The 18085-nt window shown below is 39.8% G+C and overlaps 1 protein-coding gene across 7 annotated transcripts in view; it reads right to left on the bottom strand.

The window, feature by feature from the left end:
• LOC124615696 (GATOR complex protein Iml1) overlaps window positions 1-18085 on the bottom strand; it is a 597731-nt gene that overhangs the window by 521200 nt on the left and 58446 nt on the right. For all 7 annotated transcript variants that reach the window (XM_047143737.1, XM_047143755.1, XM_047143765.1 and 4 more), the window contains 3 exons: window positions 10709-10896; window positions 10419-10615; window positions 2187-2254 (listed from right to left, as the gene is read on the bottom strand). In XM_047143737.1, the coding sequence (XP_046999693.1) occupies window positions 2187-2254; window positions 10419-10615; window positions 10709-10896 (453 nt within the window). The remainder of the gene's footprint in view (window positions 1-2186; window positions 2255-10418; window positions 10616-10708; window positions 10897-18085) is intronic.

Below are 18085 nucleotides of genomic sequence, written 5' to 3'. Positions count from 1 at the left end.
AATTGAGCCCGAGAACGCTTAGAGACTGCTGGCGGCTGGCCGCCAGCGAGAGATGATGTACCACGCTTCATTGCGGGTCATCCGCCCTGATGCCACCTACTCCGACCAAGTGCCCTCCCCACGGGCGCCACCCAGCCACAGCAAAGGCCACCTGGCAGGATGGCCGTTGCCGGGAGTCCCGATGCCCCAGGGAGATGGGCATCTACTCCTTGGCATACGTGGGGAGTTAACGGCGCAGGCATCAGTAGAGCGATCCCTGTGTTGTCAGGGGGCTACAACCAAGAGGGTACATGGCGGCCCCACCACAACGGACTGGCTACCGTGCTGGATCTTAGGTGCAAAAATGTCCAAGGTCGTCGTCGCAGTTAAAAGAAACACTGCAGAGTGCAGCGTGGTAATCGCACACAGGGACGTATCCTCGCCCAAGAGATCGAAAACGAGCGGGACACCATTGCAACGACGAGAAATCCGGCTAAAGGTCTAATTGCACAACGGAAACAGTGCACCATGTAAGGCGCCCTTCCCCAATTGGCTCGCTCTTCGGATAAATTTAGAAAGATGGAGGTCAAACCCGAGAGGGGACCATCACATAAGGCCGAAACGTTGGAGACTCCTTTTAGTCGCCTCTTACGACAGGCAGGAAAACCGCGGGCCTATTCTAACCCCCGAACCCGCAGGGGGATAAGCAGAATGCAGGCAGACTTCATCGAAGTATTCCTGGAAGTTGTTCTTGGATTGCACCTGCAAAATGTCTCAGTTGTTGACAATAGATGTGAGCAGTGATGGTTACACCTCAGATAAGCAATTCGTAGTACACCACACTGTTGCTGGTACACCAGATGCATAATATTTTTTGTGAATGTATGCAGGTCTTTGTAAAGGGAGTTGCTGCTTTATTTGGGCTCAACCAATCCTTTATTTTCCTTATGTTAGCATTAAGACACCATTTCTGATCACCAGTAACTATACAGGATGAGCCAATTGGTGAGGAGCAAGAATAGATGCACATATGGCCATCCACCGAGTCTTGTGATTATTGGCTTAAAGTATGCGGTACCCATGCACCTAATTTTTGAAACTTCTTCCCCACTGCATGCAAGTATCACATGACAGAGGAATGATTGTAGCTAATCACATATGCCAGTTCTCAGTAACACTGATGTGGACCATTGTGGATTAACACATTTAAATAATCTTTATCAAATCCCAAAGGTCTTCCCAAACATGAAGAGTCACTAATATCAAAACAATCCTCCATAAAACGAGAAAACCACTTTCTTGCCATGTTCTGTCCATTGGCATTATTCCCACCCACGCACAAATATTTCTGGCTGCCTCTACTGCTGTCACTCCTCTATTAAAATTGAACAAAAGAATAAGTCAGAAATGTTCCAATTTCTCCACCTGACACTCGATTTTCTAGCATCCACAGCTCCACTCACTGTCTCCAAATGACAAAATAACAATATGTAAACTCAAAGAGCAACAGTTAACTACAAATAAAAAATGACGACTGATAAATAAACCAACAGCAGCCAAAAACCAACAAGCGAAACAAAAATGCTACAAATTGCTCCATTCTTTATTTGATACTAAAGACTTTCTTGCAGAACTATAATCACTATGTTTTGATAATTACACACAATATGATTTCATCTTTCAGTCTAGAACTAACCTTTCATTCTCACATGGTGTGGAGTGAATGCTGAAATGAAACTTCCTGACAGATTAAAGCTTCAATGGCAGATAGTGTCTCAAAACCAGATTATGCCTTTCACAAGCGAAAATCTGTCCAATTTAGTTTTCCAGATGCTGTTGCCTAACAAATACAAAATTTGACACTCTATATTTGATGTGAGTATACAGTTCAAACAATTTCTTAATGTATTTCCCAATGAAGTTGAAGCAAAGTAGAGACAACACTTCTCCCATGTTATAATGACAAATGAAGCAGAGGGCTTTGTAAATAGTTCTGATATGCATTCAGTTATTGCTAAAATTTTTCTGTGAAATTCTTCAGAAAGTGAAAAAACTGTGGCAGCCAATTACATTTTATTTTCATCTGCTGTCACTTACTGTAAAGTGTACTTACAAAACAGCGAAGTAATACTGAAAAGTAAAATAATATTGTCAATACTACTCTATAAATGAAAGTATAAAATAAATATAAATTTGTACTTACTTACCTCAGATTTATCCAATGTGGCATGCTATAATCGTCTCCTGCACTGAAGAGTGTGTCTTTATTGTGAAACTGGAAAAAAATATAATTTTTCTGCACTGTTTTCAAGTCATTACTTTTTTCATTATCTGCAACCCTCCCCCCCCTCCCCCCCCCTCTCTCTCTCCCCCCTCCCCAAAACACACACACACACACACACACACACACACACACACACACACACACACACAGAGAGAGAGAGAGAGAGAGAGAGAGAGAGAGAGAGAGATTTAACAGATGGAATAATAAGAGGAGTTCGAAAAGGATGTCTCAGATAAAAAATAAGAAACAGAAAGAAAAACGATTTACCCGATAGCCACATGCAGAAAAAGGCACAGCAGTTTCTGATAACAAAACAAACAAAACACCAAAACTGTATTAACAGAATGACAAAACGAGAAGCAATGCCAAATGTGATGAGTTAGATCAGAAATTGCTTAAAAATTGCTTAGAAGTCACTGGAATGGAGAGGACAGGGAAAAGGGGGGGGGGGGGGTGTCTGTACACTTGCAGCAAATCATTCTTTCGCTAGCTCATTACTTTCTTTCTAAATAATGAATCTGAGATACAATGGAAAATATTTGGTTTCTGACAGGTCTCCTTAATTATCACAGTGCCATAGTGTTATACCAAATCCAAAATAGTTCATTACACAGGAGTTCATCACTTTTCTCTGTCATCATTTCATGAAAGAAAATAATCTCAAGGCTCATCCATTTTACTGTACAAATTTGCTGATTTACCTGTAAACCACTGAGTGAATGAGACAAGATGCAGTTATTGTTATGATCCACTGCTTGCTTTGTCCCCAGGCTCTCAGATATTAATGCAAGCAATGGTGTGTTTGCAGCATTTATATAATGACTAGCTGAATACCCAGCATTGCCTGGTATGTATTTATTCCAATCTTCTATTAGCCCAACTCCTGCCTCCTCCCTCTATCAACTTCCTCCTTCCCTGCCAATGCCCTACTCTGTCCACCTCCACCACCCCCTCTTTCTGTCCACCTCCTCCTCCCCCCCTCACTGTCCATCTCCTCCTGCCCCTCTCTCTCCATCTTCTATTCCCCCCCTCTCTTTGTCTGTCTACTTCTACCCCTCTGTCCAAGTGCTTCTTCCCTCTGCCCATCTTCCCTCCCCCTCTAATTCCATCCCCTCTTCCCTGCTCTCTTTGCCTATCCCCTTCTCACCCTTCTCTCTTTCCATCTACTCCTCACCTTCTCTCTGTCCATCTCCTCCTCTTTCCTCTCTCTTCCTCACCTTCTCTCTGTTCATCTCCTCCTCCCTCCTCTCTCTGTCCATTTCCTCCTCTTTCCTCTCTGTCCATCTCCTCCTCCTCTTCCCTTTCTCTGTCCATTTCCTCCTCTTCCCTTTTGTCTGTCCATTTCCTCCTACCCCTCTCTCAGTCCAACTCCTCTTCTCCCCTTCCATCCATCACCTCCACCTCTCTCTGTCCATCTACTCCTGCTCCTGCCCCCACTCTTTCTGTCTGCTCATCATCCTCTCTCTGTCCTTCTGCTCCTCCCTCCTCTAAATCCATCTCCTCCTTCCCTCTCTCTTTGTCCATCTCTCCTACTCCCTCTCTTGGTCCATATCCACCCCCTCTCTAAATCCATCTCCTCATCCCACTACCTGTGTCCATTTCCTCCTTCCCCCCCCCCCCCCCTCTGTCTGCCCACCTCTTATGCCTCCCTTCTGTCTTCATCTTATCACACCCATTCCAATATAAAGTTGCTGCTGCTTACCCCCACAGGATTTCTTTCCAGATAGTACATAATATGTGTACTACAATTGGTAAAAATCAATCCAGAGCTTTACGAGGAATTTTTTTAGCCATGGATTTGCCAGCGTACACACGTGTCACATATTTCATGTGTGTGTAACATATTTCACACATGTCTGTACACATAGTTCAACTGTATCTATATTAAATTCGACAAGCAGCTTTGTTTTCATGCAGCACAATGTTATCAAGCTGTATTTCCAGAAGTTTGGGTCATACAGTGGTATACTTCTGCAGGTACACCCAGGGGTATATGTCGATACTGCCTGCAAAATGTGTTGTGAATAGAGTTAGTAGTAAAGAAGTAATAAAATATCATGCATAATTCAGCAGTTTTTCACGTGTCTAAGTATTTATGATATCATATCCCTGTACTCTGTGTTGAACAATGGTTTAATTTTGCTGGTACATTCAGTGATGTATGTGGATGCTGTCTGCAAAAAAGTGTCACAAATACAGTTATTAGTACAGAAGTAATAAATTAAGATGGCATGCCTGCTGCTCCAGTTTTATTGCATGAACAGAAAAACTACAGTAGGTTATAAACTTTTCTTCCGTTCATCATTTTGTGAGAGCTGTCAGCAATAAAAAGTTACTTAAGGTTTGAAATTATGTTAAAATTTTCTTGCTCATTCTCCAATACTGGCTGAATATAGTCTGGCTATTTACACACCATGAGCTATGCCACTTTTTCAGGGCTAGTAGTTAACACACACACACACACACACACACACACACACACACACACAACACAGTGGATCAACTTGATGTGGCATAGACTCAAGAATTTGTTGTAAGTCCCCTGCAGAAATACTGAGTCATGCTGGCTCTACAGCCATTCATAATTGCGAAAGTGTTGCCAGAGCAGGATTTTGTGCATGAACTGACGTCTCAATTACATTCTGAACATGTTCAATGGGATTCATGTCGGGCAATCTGAGCAGCCAAATAATGAGCTTGAAGTATTCAGAATATTCTTCAAACCAATCACCACCAATTGTGGCCCAGTAACATAGCATAATGTCATCAGTAAAAAATAGCACAATGCCACCCATAAAAATTGCATTGTTGAAGGGCTGCATACCTCTAAGTAGCGGAACTTGACCATTTCCGATCAACGATCGGTTCAATTGGACCAGTGGACCCAATCCATTCCACATAAAAACAGCCCACACCATTATGCAGCCACCACCAGTTTGCACAGTGCCTTGTTGACAACTTCGGTCCATCGCTACAAGGGGTCTGCGCCACACCTGAACCCTACCATCAGGTCTTACCAACTGAAATCAGGGTTCATTTGACCACACTACAGTTTTCCAATCATCTAGAGCCCAACTGATATGGTCACATGGCCAGGAGAGGTGCTGCAGGCAATGTCACGCTGTTATCAAAGGCACTCATGTTGGCTGTCTGCTGCCAGTAGTCCATTAGCATCAAATTTCTCCACACTGTCCTAACAGAAAACTCGTTGAATTCTCTAACAATTTCCTAAATGGAATGTCCCTTGCGTCTAGGTCCAACTACCATTCCGCATTCAGATTCTGTTATTTCTCGCCATGCGAACATAATCAAGTCAGAAACCTTTTCACGTGAATCACCAGAGTACAAATGAAGCTCTGCCAATGCATTTCACTTTTATATAATGTGTATGAAATACTACTATTATATGATATGTGCATATTACTGTCTCATGACTTTTGTCATGTTAGTGTACATACATATATATGTACAATCATTTTTGTAATATGTTTGGATTAAATGGAATGATCAAGTAGTCTCAGTCATAGGTAAAGCTACTCTCAGACTTTGGCTCACTGGAAGGATAATGGGAAAATGAATCAATTCTGCAAAGAAGACTGTTAAAAAAAAAAAAAATAAATAAATAAATAAAATAAAATAAAACTTGTATGCGCTATCTTAGAATACTGACCAAGTGGGTGGAACCAAAACAAATATGACTAACAGGGAACACTGAATGTATACAAAGATATGCGACGTGAGTTGTCACAGTTTTTTTTAAACTCATGATGGATACTTAAAGATATATGCCAGTTAACACATGATAGCTAACTTACAAAAACAAAAAAATCTATATTAAGTGAAGAAGCTACAATAAGTACTTCAGATCCCTAAGTATCACTCCCACAACGTCTGCGAAGACATCATACTAATTATTATTTAAATAGTCATTCTTCTCAAGCTCAATATGTGACTGGAATAGGAAAAAATGCCATCTGCATGCATTTCTCATTGGTTCACAGAATATGCAGCTAGATACAGATTAAGGCTAGGACTAAGTGAATTATGTCCATGGACTTTTAACCAACCGAAGGGGGACTTAAAACTTACTACGCAGTTTCTCAGAATTTCACATGTTTGAATCCTCACAAGCACCTCAAAGCTCAATGTTAATTTTCTGCAGAGAGAACATGTCTACAAAATATGAGTGGTTCTTTGTATTAATTAAAGCTTTTGATTTGATTTGATGCAATAAAGGTCTTAGCCTCCTGTTGTCCACACCAAAACTAAGTTTATTGTGCTGTATCTCTCCATGTCATTCTATTAAAGCCAGTCAGTACCCTAGATGAGTTGTAGGAGTCCCTTTACTAGGTCTCTGTTAGACATAATCTCTTGAGGAATTAGTAACCCAAATGTCTGTGCCTTTTGGCATCCAGTGCATTACACTGTAAAATTACGTTTGATGTGATTTCATACCCCACAACACAGTCTACACTGAGGGCCTTCTTTCGCTATTCACTTCATGTATAGATGTTTCTTGAAGTTCAATTACACTTGCCATCAACTTTTGCAGACAGGTAGTTACAACATGCACCTACTGACCATTAACAGCTCTAAATACACAGTACACTGAAGTCAGTTTTTGGCTTTCTGGAGCATGGCTACTACACAGTTTTTCATCAAAACAGAGATCTTGGAATATCAGCAATGTTCATAGACTGACCGCAAGAGCCATCTTTGTTTGGTTGAAAGGAAACTCATAACTCATTTTGGTTGGCTAGTCTCACAGTCACCTTACCCCCAAATAAAAGCAAATGGAGAGCAGTAAATTGAATTTTTAACGTGTATATTACAAGTATACCGTCCAGTTCAATTACAAATAAATTTACACTCGCAATGTGCCTGAATGACATTGTTTTGACAAAGCTTTGTGACAAGTTGTGTGAAAGTAGTAAAAAGAACAATTAGAGCAATATTAGTTCAACAACTTGGAAATAGTTGCAAGAAGGTCACTTAGAAGTTGTTACAGGGTATTTTATCTGTGGTAAATATTGTTAAGACCTTAAAAACTTATTAAGATGATTCCACTGGTAGAGCTATGTTTATAAACAATGTTCTGTATTTCTTGTATCTAACAACCAAGGCTGATTAACATGCTGATAGCAAGACTCCACTGTGGTGGTGTTTAACCTTTATCCACAATGAGCATTCCTATTAAGCCTGTGAGTGTCACACTTTTCTATTTGATGCCCTTCTTTTTTGTAGCAAGCGAAGGCTGCAAGAGTCTCTTGCAGTAGTCACAACTTAAATGCTTGCAAATTGCCAATACACTACTACCTTTTGTTACAATCAAAGTGTTGTCTGTTCTATCACTCAGTGCTTGTCATTCCACAGAGACAGGCTTGCTTCTTAAATGAACAGAGGACTAGAGGGACAGGGTGCAGGATGGGGGGATGAGCAGGCAGTATAAGTGGCATTTGGGGTGTGGTCTAACATTCCCTTTTCTGGATGCTGTTTCAGTGTGCACAAGTGACTGTTTTGTAATAAATCATCAGGATCACTCCAGCTGACATCCAGATTAGTGCCTATTTTTCAAGTACCACCATCTCTGAAAGATCCAGACTTGGAGGATAACCACTAGCAAAGAATGAACATTTTAAGGTTTCTTTCTATGGTGCCTATAACGGGCAAAGCAGCTAGAGGACTACCCATACGTGTGGTGATAAATATACTCCAATAGCAAGTGTTCCTCCAAATCTTGACACTTGGCTGTAGAAGCTCATAGAGCCCATACGCATTAACAAGGAACCCCTTGAGTGCAAGCTTGCAAGATCAATCTTTGCTACGGCTCATTTGAAAGTGTTGTATTAACATTTAAGACAGGAAAAATATCAGCTGCTGATGCCTCACCATGTACATGAATAGAGCAACAGAAAATGAGTGTCCAGGAGGTGCAGAGATCAGCCTTCTATGGGATGTATGTATTACACTTCACAAAATGGACATTGTCAACATTCAAGAAATGTTCAAATTGAAACTATTAATTTGCACCATGAACACTGAATGAAAAATGGCACACCACAAAGATCACAAAGGTTTGCACCATCAAGATCAAAGGTGAACCCCTTGGGTGTTGCAAACTATGCAGGACATTCAGCTAGGTATCCACGTTTAAACTGTCTCCCTGCAACAACCCTTGCACGTTCAGTTTGAAACAGATATGAAAATAGTTTTTTGCAACAATCACACAATAGAGTTTTCTGACATTTCTAATGCACTGCTGATAGACCTGGCACTTGTTCTTCAGTTCTCTGCAACAGTTTGCAACAAATCATCATCATCATCCACACTCAGAGTATCCATTAGTATCAATTGGCATAAGTGAGCAACACAATTGCATTGTTAACAGAAAATGCAACAGTTTGCAACAAATCATCATCATCATCCACACTCAGAGTATCCATTAGTATCAATTGGCATAAGTGAGCAACACAATTGCATTGTTAACAGAAAATGCACACCGACTTCTTCTTGAGCTATCAGCCACTTTGTCCATGTGATAATGTGTGATGCAGTGTGCCTTTCAGAACTTTACCACCTTGTTTCTGAGTCGTATCGAATATCCAAGTTCCATCTCCCATGATTACAGTGTCTGAAAAGCTGATGTCTTGTTCGCCATGTTGATGAAGGTCTTCACAAGCAAGGACTCACCTCTGCTTTTGGTCATCCATCAGGGCCATCAAGATGAGTTTATCACAGTTCTTTTGTATCAACAAATTTTCAGTGATAATGGTGTGCAGTGTCATCTTATAAATGCCATTTGGATCAGTGACCATGTACATATTTAATTGATGGTCTGAATTCAGCACTTCACACACATGCCACATGTTGTCATTGGTTCTTGATGTCAATGGCTGTCAGCAAGGGGTCCATGCTCCACACTCTCTCGGCCAACTTTGAAGAGCTTTGGCCACTTAAAAACTGCAGATTGAGGCATGCTTTCATCCTTGAAAACTTGGCAAATCACGGCCAACGTCTCCATACCAAACTTCCCCAGTCCAACGCAAAATTTGATGGCGTACCACTGTTCAATTGTTTGCTGCATTTTGACTTGCATAATGTCACTCCACAGGATTCTACTAAAAATGCGATCTTGCTTGAATGAATGCTCGCTGACGACTGGCATTTGGTGCATGTTGATGGTCACCCCACACCCGTTCCCAATGGACATGTGCAGTGCGAGCATGCTATGACATCCAGTCATGTCAGTAAAAACTTGTTCCCGATGCTTTTTATAGAGACCCTGTATCTTTCACATGTCGGTTGATGCAAATAAGAACAAGGGTTTGTCAGTATTGCATCAGTGTCTGTACGATGGGTGCAATTTTTATTTTTATTTTTATTTCTATCTTTTTTTTTTTTTTTCTTTCAGTGTCCCATTAAATTATTAACCACCTTCTTTACTTTGTACATGAATGGCAAGGAGGAAAAACATAACACAAATTCTCGACTTGTTATGCAACGCAGCATAATGTTCTCAAAACAGTTTTCCATGTTCAACTCCCCCCTCCCCCTCTCCCTTCATCCTTTTCCTCAACCTCTCTCCTCCATCCTCTCCTTCCATCTCTCTTGTCCCTCACAATCTGTTTCCTTTGCAATCCCAGCTAATTCAGTGACTTTTTTACAAATCATTTCCTTTTATTCAACAGCTAAAGAAAGACAACAATTGCAACAGTACATAAGTAAAGGCATTTTTGTTATTTCAGTCCACTATATCCTAACCAACATTTTTAATCTTTCTATTGTAACTTTCTAGTGCATTACATATTGTTATCTCTATTGGTCCAGACTGGAACAGTGAGATGACAGTTCAAGAACAATACCCAAATATCTGTTGATGGAACAACAGAACATTAAGAACTGTCACCCAACACAAAGCAAGCAAAACTGCCCAACACGAGTACAGAAATAACAAGGAACAGCATGAAAACAGAAAAAGACCTGAAACATAATAGAAAATGAGTGTGGTACAGAAAGGCAAAGGGAGCAAATTAATTTATTTATATGACAGATATATGGAGAGAAACGAGAAGCTGAATATGAATGATGGGAGGGGATAAGAACAGCAACATGAAAGTGAATATAAAAAGATCAAAAGTAGGAGACTAGTACTTACCTTCAGCAGAGGTACTGCATGTAGTGGCTGTTCACCAACACAAACTAAGTCACTACCCACACCGTTATCAATAATTCGTTGTTTAGTAACATTAGTAAGTTCTCGGTCAACTTCAAAAACACCGACCCCTGGTGTAATTACTACCGACAATTGACCAGTTCGATCAAAACTGCGATCCAAGTAATGCTTTTCAAACACTGAAACAATGATTACATCACTCGCTATAGTAAGAAAATTTCACAAAAATATATCACAGGCAGCATGGATTTAACAGCAAACACCAATATTACCATTGAGAGACATGTTTAACACTTCCAGAAAATTTCCTTGAGCAGCTGTAGAATTCACAGCCTTTGGAACGTGTTCACCAGGTCTTTTGTGATACTCTAGAACTATTTTTTGATAATCAGTAAAAAGACGTCGCAACTGGACCAATGTATTTGTCCAGTCTTCATAGCGCTCGTTTTGGACAGCAACTCTGAAAAATCAGACAACAATGGTAACAATTACACAAATCCTAGCACATGCACATGCAAATTTTTCAGAAAATTACCTTCATTATAAGCACTAACTGCCTTTCCATGAGAAAACTAAAATGTATGAGATAAATAAATAGTTTCAAAATATTTACAAAATAAAAAATCTTGGTCAGCATAAGGTTTATTTGAAGGCAAAGTTGATGTCACAGTTGTACAGATACATTTACTTACAAACCATAATTGACCAAAAGAAGGGATTGGTTGAAAGTGGAACATATCCCGAGACATTAAGGAACTATCAATATGGCAATGGAGGGAACAGTGGGCTGGGAGGAGGAGGGGATGGAGGGGGATGGGGGCCGGGGGGGGGGGGGGGGACTGTACAGGGAGACCAAAGCATAACCACAGCAAGGCATCAGTCACGAGACTCACTATTTCCTGTAACCTTTCGCAGCATTATCTATGGACACATCGATGCCAACCTGGTCGCCAAAAACAAAAGCAAAACTCATCACTAAACACCACATAAGATCATTCAATGGACTAGTTGGCTCTGGCTCTACAGCATGCAAGTCTCTGCTGTCTGAGGTATAGTGTGTGCACCAGACAACACATGCCAAAATGTGGGCAACACAACCTTCAACCTTACATAAAAAATTAGAGCTATACACATAAAATAACAGGTCATGTTAATTACCTTGCACAAATGTGCCCAGTACTGAACACAATAGTGATGAATATCCAAAGCTATCAGCTGGTTATTACACAGAAATCAAATTTTTAAAATCAAGTTCAATGCCCTCACATTGCCAAAGGCAGAAAGGCAGGCCTGAGTTAATAAGTGTGATAGCAAAATGTTGAACATTACTAAACAACAGTGCTTTGAAACAAATCTGCAGACAGCATCAGCACACAAACACTGGACTGTTTAGTAAGAGTGAAGAAAGCACATAGTTTCAGACTCCCAGGGAATATATTATTATAATCACACACGGGAATAAATCATCTCAAACAATGACACTTTCCTATGGTGGTAGGCGACGGACAGTTATCTAAGACTAAAATGTATCTGCCTCACCACACAATCCAGAATGGAACATATCTGAAAAGAAACCTGAAAAGAAAAACTACAGATAGGATGGAACATTGTGTCACAATAAAAATTTGTCAATTTTCATCTGATCTAACTGGTACCTAAGGCTATGTGACAAAACGGCTCCAACAAAAAACTGCAGAATATGAATATAAGACACACTAATATTTGCGGACAGTGCAGTTATGTAGATGCATTGATCCACAGACTTACTTGTGGAACTGCCACCTGCATCACACTAAAAATAAGGCAAAATTCTGGCAAAGTTAGATAAAACATCATGCAATGCAATAAGATACTGGATTTATTGCTTCCAAAGAAATGAACATTTGAAAATAAAGAAGACCACAGCAATGTGAATCTTGAGTCACTCTGCAATTTATATAACAGAACATGCAAACTCTACCCTGGAAGAATACAAAAGTGTACACTGAAACAGAATTAACAAAAGAAATAGAGTACGACAGATATGGAGAAATATATGGCAAATGATTCGAACTAATATTGCAATAGAATGAGAAATGAAGGGGACGAGATGGAACAATGTACCAAGATCAAAAAGGAATACTTACTTGTGTCTTCGTTTACATGATGAGTCTGCAATTCACAATTAAATGTTTGAAAGAGGTTTCTTAGAACGACATCCATATTACTTTTATCATTTAGTATATTATTATAAATTTCAAAAATGTTACTAAACTACTACTCCAAGTCTAAAGAATTTTCATCAGAAGAAAGGGGGAAAAGAAAAAAAGGTAAAAATATGAAAAAGAAAGGAAGAAAGGAAGAAAAGAGAAAGAAAGAAACTTATGTTCAGTGTTATCAATGGACACACATATGTTGGCATGACTCTACTGCCACGTCAAAGGAAGCTGCAAAGGTTGTCAGTTAAGACTAAAAATTATGAAGCACCCAAGTACTACATTCTTAATTGACATCAACCTGTATCCAAAGAGTCAACCTTTCAATCATACAATATGAGAAACCCTACACACAGTACAAGGTGTAATTTCTATGTTACCAGTATACTTCTATATGTTAATTTTTGATACTAATATTACTATGTCCAATAACTTGTAAGTTAATAAATATTTTATACACTTGACAGCACTCAAGTGTGAGGGAAAACTAAAGTAGCACAAAATACAGAAGTAAAAACTTCGTCATTGATGGATCAATGCAAGATCCAATGATGGCAACTTAGAGTTGCCAAAGCTGATCATCATAAATAAAATTATAATTAGAAATCTTGGGTGTTGAAATCTTTACTTCTCTATTTCATAATAAAAAATTATTTTATGGAATAATAATATTTATGCTCCCATGTCCCACACACTAGTAATTCAACCTTTCTCATATTCCTAAACATGGTGATGCACTGCACATGCATGTCTACTGGGGATTAAATGTTGTAATCACGACCTCAAAAGTCCCAGTAATTTTAAACATACCCAATAGCTACCCACATCTTTCTTCATCTATAGCAATTAATTCTATCTGTGTTGAAATTAAGCTTGAATAAGGATGAATCTAAGTCCAAATATCCCACAGACAAGGAAATACTGGAGTATCACTTTCATTGATTTCAGTCAAAGTGCATTCATGCTTAAATATTCGACTAAAAATTAGCAGTTTTACTGCACACGTCAAGTTTCAAAAAAGTTCATTCATAACAATTTCTTGGAAATGAAAATCAATGGCAGTATGTACAGCCAGAAATAACCAACACTTATGTTTATGGTAACTAACAGGCAGAAGGGATAGAATTTCTAAAAATCATTGGGGAAAGTGGCAACAGAACGACTATTTTCATTTGTCTGTAGAATGTACGAAGCTGGCGTAATACCATCAGGCTTTTTGAAAAACAGCATCCAAGTTGCTGACAAGAATAATGTACAGAAGAATGGAAAAGAAAATTGAGGATCTGTTATAAGACTATCACTTTGGCTTTAAGAAAGGTAAAGGCACTAGAGAGGCAGTTCAGATGTTGCAGTTGATAATGGAAGCAAGACTGAAGAAAAAACATGGTATGTTCATACAATTTGTCGACCCGAAAAAATGTATTCAACAATGTAAAATGGTGCAACATGTTTGAAATTCTGAGAAAAATAGTTTTAAGCCATATGGAACGGTGGGTAATATACAATGTGTACAAGAAACAAGGGGGAGCAATAAAGCTGGAAGACCAAGAACGAAGTGCTACCATTAAAAAGGGTGTAAGACAGGGATACAGTCTTTCACCCCTACTGTTCACGTTATACATCGAAGAAGTAATGAAGGAAATAAAAGAAAGATTCAAAGAGTGGGATTACAATTCATACTGATAGGATATCAATGATAAGGTTCGCTTATGATATTGCTATCCTTAGTGAAAGAGTGAAGGAGGACTGCAGGATGCGTTGCATAGAATGAACAGTCTAATGAGTACAGAATACAGATTGAGAGCAACTCAAAGAAAGATGAACGTAATGAGAAATGGAAGAAATGAGAATAGCGAGAAACTTAACATTATAATTGGAGACCACGAAGTAGATGAAGTTAAGGGATTCTGTTACCTAGACAGCTAAGTACCCTATGACAGACAGAGTGAGGAGGACATAAAAAGCACACTAGCATTGGCAAAAAGGCATAACTGCCAAGAGAAGTCCACTAGTATCAAACACGTCTTAAATTGAGGAAGAAATTTCTGAGGATACACAGCATTTTACAGTAGTGAGACATGGTCTGTGGGAAAACCAGAACAGAAGAGAATTGGAGTTTTTGAGATGTGGTGCTACAAAAGAACATTTAAAATTAGGTGGACTTATAAGGTAAGGAATGAGGAGGTTCTTCACAGAATCGGTTAGGGAAAGAACATATGAAAACTACTGACAAAAATGACAGGACATATGTTAAGGCATCAGGGGATAACTTCAATGGTACTAGAGGGAGCTGTAGAGGGTAAAAACTATTGTGGAAGACAGAGATTGGAATACATACAAGTAATGGAGTATGTAGGGTGCAACTGTTACTCTGACATGAAAATGTTAACACAAGAGAGGATTTCTTGGTTGTTTTTGTTGTTGTTGTTGTTGTGGTCTTCAGACCTGAGACTGGTTTGATGCAGCTCTCCATGCTACTCTATCCTGTGCAAGCTTCATCATCTCCCAGTACCTACTGCAGCCTACATCCTTCTGAATCTGCTTAGTGTATTCACCTCTTGGTCTCCCTCTACGATTTTTACCCTCCTCGTTGCCCTCCAGTACTAAATTGGTGATCCCTTGATGCCTCAGAACATGTCCTACCAACCGATCCCTTCTTCTGGTCAAGTTGTGCCACAAACTCCTCTTCTCCCCATTTCTATTCAATACCTCCTCATTAGTTATGTGATCCACCCACCTAATCTTCAGCATTCTTCTGTAGCACCACATTTCGAAAGCTTCTATTCTCTTCTTGTCTAAACTATGTATCTTCCATGTTTCACTTCCATACATGGCTACACTCCATACAAATACTTTCAGAAACGACTTCCTGACACTTAAATCTATACTTGATGTTAACAAATTTCTCTTCTTCAGAAATGTTCTTTTCTTTTGTTTCCTTTACTGCTTGCTCAATATACAGGTTGAATAGCATCGGGGAGAGGCTACAACCCTGTCTCACTCCCTTCCCAACCACTGCTTCCCTTTCATGCCCCTTGACTCTTATAACTGCCATCTGCTTTCTGTACAAATTGTAAATAGCATTTTGCTCCCTGTATTTTACCCCTGCCAATTTCAGAATTTGAAAGAGAGTATTCCAGTCAACATTGTCAAAAGCTTTCTCTAAATCTACAAATGCTAGAAACATAGGTTTGCCTTTCCCTAATCTTTCTTCTAAAGTAAGTCGTAGGCTCAGTATTGCCTCACGTGTTCCAACATTTCTATGGAATCCAAACTGATCTTCCCCGAGGTCGGCTTCTACCAGTTTTTCCATTCGTCTGTAAAGAATTTGTGTTAGTATTTTGCAGCTGTGACTTATTAAACTGATAGTTCGGTAATTTTCACATCTGTCAACACCTGCTTTCTTTGGGATTGGAATTATTATATTATATTACTCTTGAAGTCTGAGGGAATTTCGCCTGTCTCATACATCTTGCTCACCAGATGGTAGAGTTTTGTCAGGACTGGCTCTCCCAAGGTTGTCAGTAGTCATAATGGAATGTTGTCTACTCCCGGGGCCTTGTTTCGACTCAGGTCTTTCAGTGCTCTGTCAAACTCTTCACGCAGTATCATATCTCCCATTTCATCTTCATCTACCTCTTCTTCCATTTCCATAATATTGTCCTCAAGAACATCGCCCTTGTATAGACCCTCTATATACTCCTTCCACCTTTCTGCTTACCCTTCTTTGCTTAGAACTGGGTTTCCATCTGAGCTCTTGATGTTCATATAAGTGGTTCTCTTATCTCCAAAGGTCTCTTTAATTTTCCTGTAGGCAGTATCTATCTTACCCCTCACGAGATAAGCCTCTAGATCCTTACATTTGTCCTCTAGCCCTCCCTGCTTAGCCATTTTGCACTTCCTGTCGATCTCATTTTTGAGATGTTTGTATTCCTTTTTGCCTGCTTCACTTACTGCGTTTTTGTACTTTCTCCTTTCATCAATTAAATTCAGTATCTCTTCTGTTACCCAAGGATTTCTACTAGCCCTCATCTTTTTACCTACTTGATCCTCTGCTGCCTTCACTACTTCATTCCTCAAAGCTACCCATTCTTCTTCTATTGTATTTCTTTCCCCCATTCCTGTCAATTGTTCCCTTATGCTCTCCCTGAAACTCTGTACAACCTCTGGTTTAGTCGGTTTATCCAGGTCCCATCTCCTTAAATTCCCACCTTTTTGCAGTTTCTTCAGTTTTAATCTACAGTTCATAACCAATAGATTGTGGTCAGAGTCCACATCTGCCCCTGGAAATATCTAACAATTTAAAACCCGGTTCCTAAATCTCTGTCTTACCTTTATATAATTTATCTGATACCTTCTAGTATCTCCACGGTTCTTCCATGTATACAACCTTCTTTCATGATTCTTGAACCAAGTGTTAGCTATGATTAAGTTATGCTCTGTGCAAAATTCTACCAGGCGGCTTCCTCTTTCATTTCTTAGCTCCAATCCATATTCACCTACTACATTTCCTTCTCTTCCTTTTCCTACTGTCAAATTCCAGTCACCCATGACTATTAAATTTTCATCTCCCTTCACAACCTGAATAATTTCTTTTATCTCATCATACATTTCATCAATTTCTTCATCATCTGCAGAGCTAGTTGGCATAAAACTTGTACTACTGTAGTAGGGGTGGGCTTCGTGTCTATCTTGGCCACAATAATGTGTTCACTATGCTGTTTGTAGTAGCTTACCCGCACTCCTATTTTTTTTATTCATTATTAAACCTACTCCTGCATTACCCCTATTTGATTTTGTATTTATAACCCTGTATTCACCTGACCAAAAGTCTTGTTCCTCCTGCCACCGAACTTCACTAATTCCCACTATATCTAACGTTAACCTACCCATTTCCCTTTTTAAATTTTCTAACCTACCTGCCCGATTAAAGGATCTGACATTCCACGCTCCGATCCATAGAACGCCAGTTTTCTTTCTCCTGATAACAACGTCCTATTGAGTAGTCCCCCGCCCAGAGATCCGAATGGGGGACTATTTTACCTCCGGAATATTTTACCCAAGAGGACGCCATCATCATTTAAGCATACAGTAAAGCTGCATGCCCTCAGGAAAAATTACAGCTGTACTTTCCCCTTGCTTTCAGCCATTCACAGTACCAGCACAGCAAGACCGTTTTGGTTACTGTTACAAGGCCAGGTCAGTCAATCATCCAGACTGTTGCCCCTGCAACTACTGAAAGTGTTACAAGGCCAGGTCAGTCAAACATCCAGACTGTTGCCCCTGCAACTACTGAAAAGGCTGCTGCCCCTCTTCAGGAACCACACGTTTGTCTGGCCTCTCAACAGATACCCCTCCGTTGTGGTTGAACCTACAGTACGGCTATCTGTATCGTTGAGGCACACAAGCCTCCCCACCAACGGCAAGGTCCATGGTTCATGGGGGGGGGGGGGG

This window comes from Schistocerca americana, chromosome 1 (assembly GCF_021461395.2).
Source record: "Schistocerca americana isolate TAMUIC-IGC-003095 chromosome 1, iqSchAmer2.1, whole genome shotgun sequence".
NCBI classification, from domain to species: Eukaryota; Metazoa; Arthropoda; class Insecta; order Orthoptera; family Acrididae; genus Schistocerca; species Schistocerca americana.
Note: the sequence above shows the minus strand (reverse complement) of the source record. Positions and strands in the feature narration are given on the sequence as shown.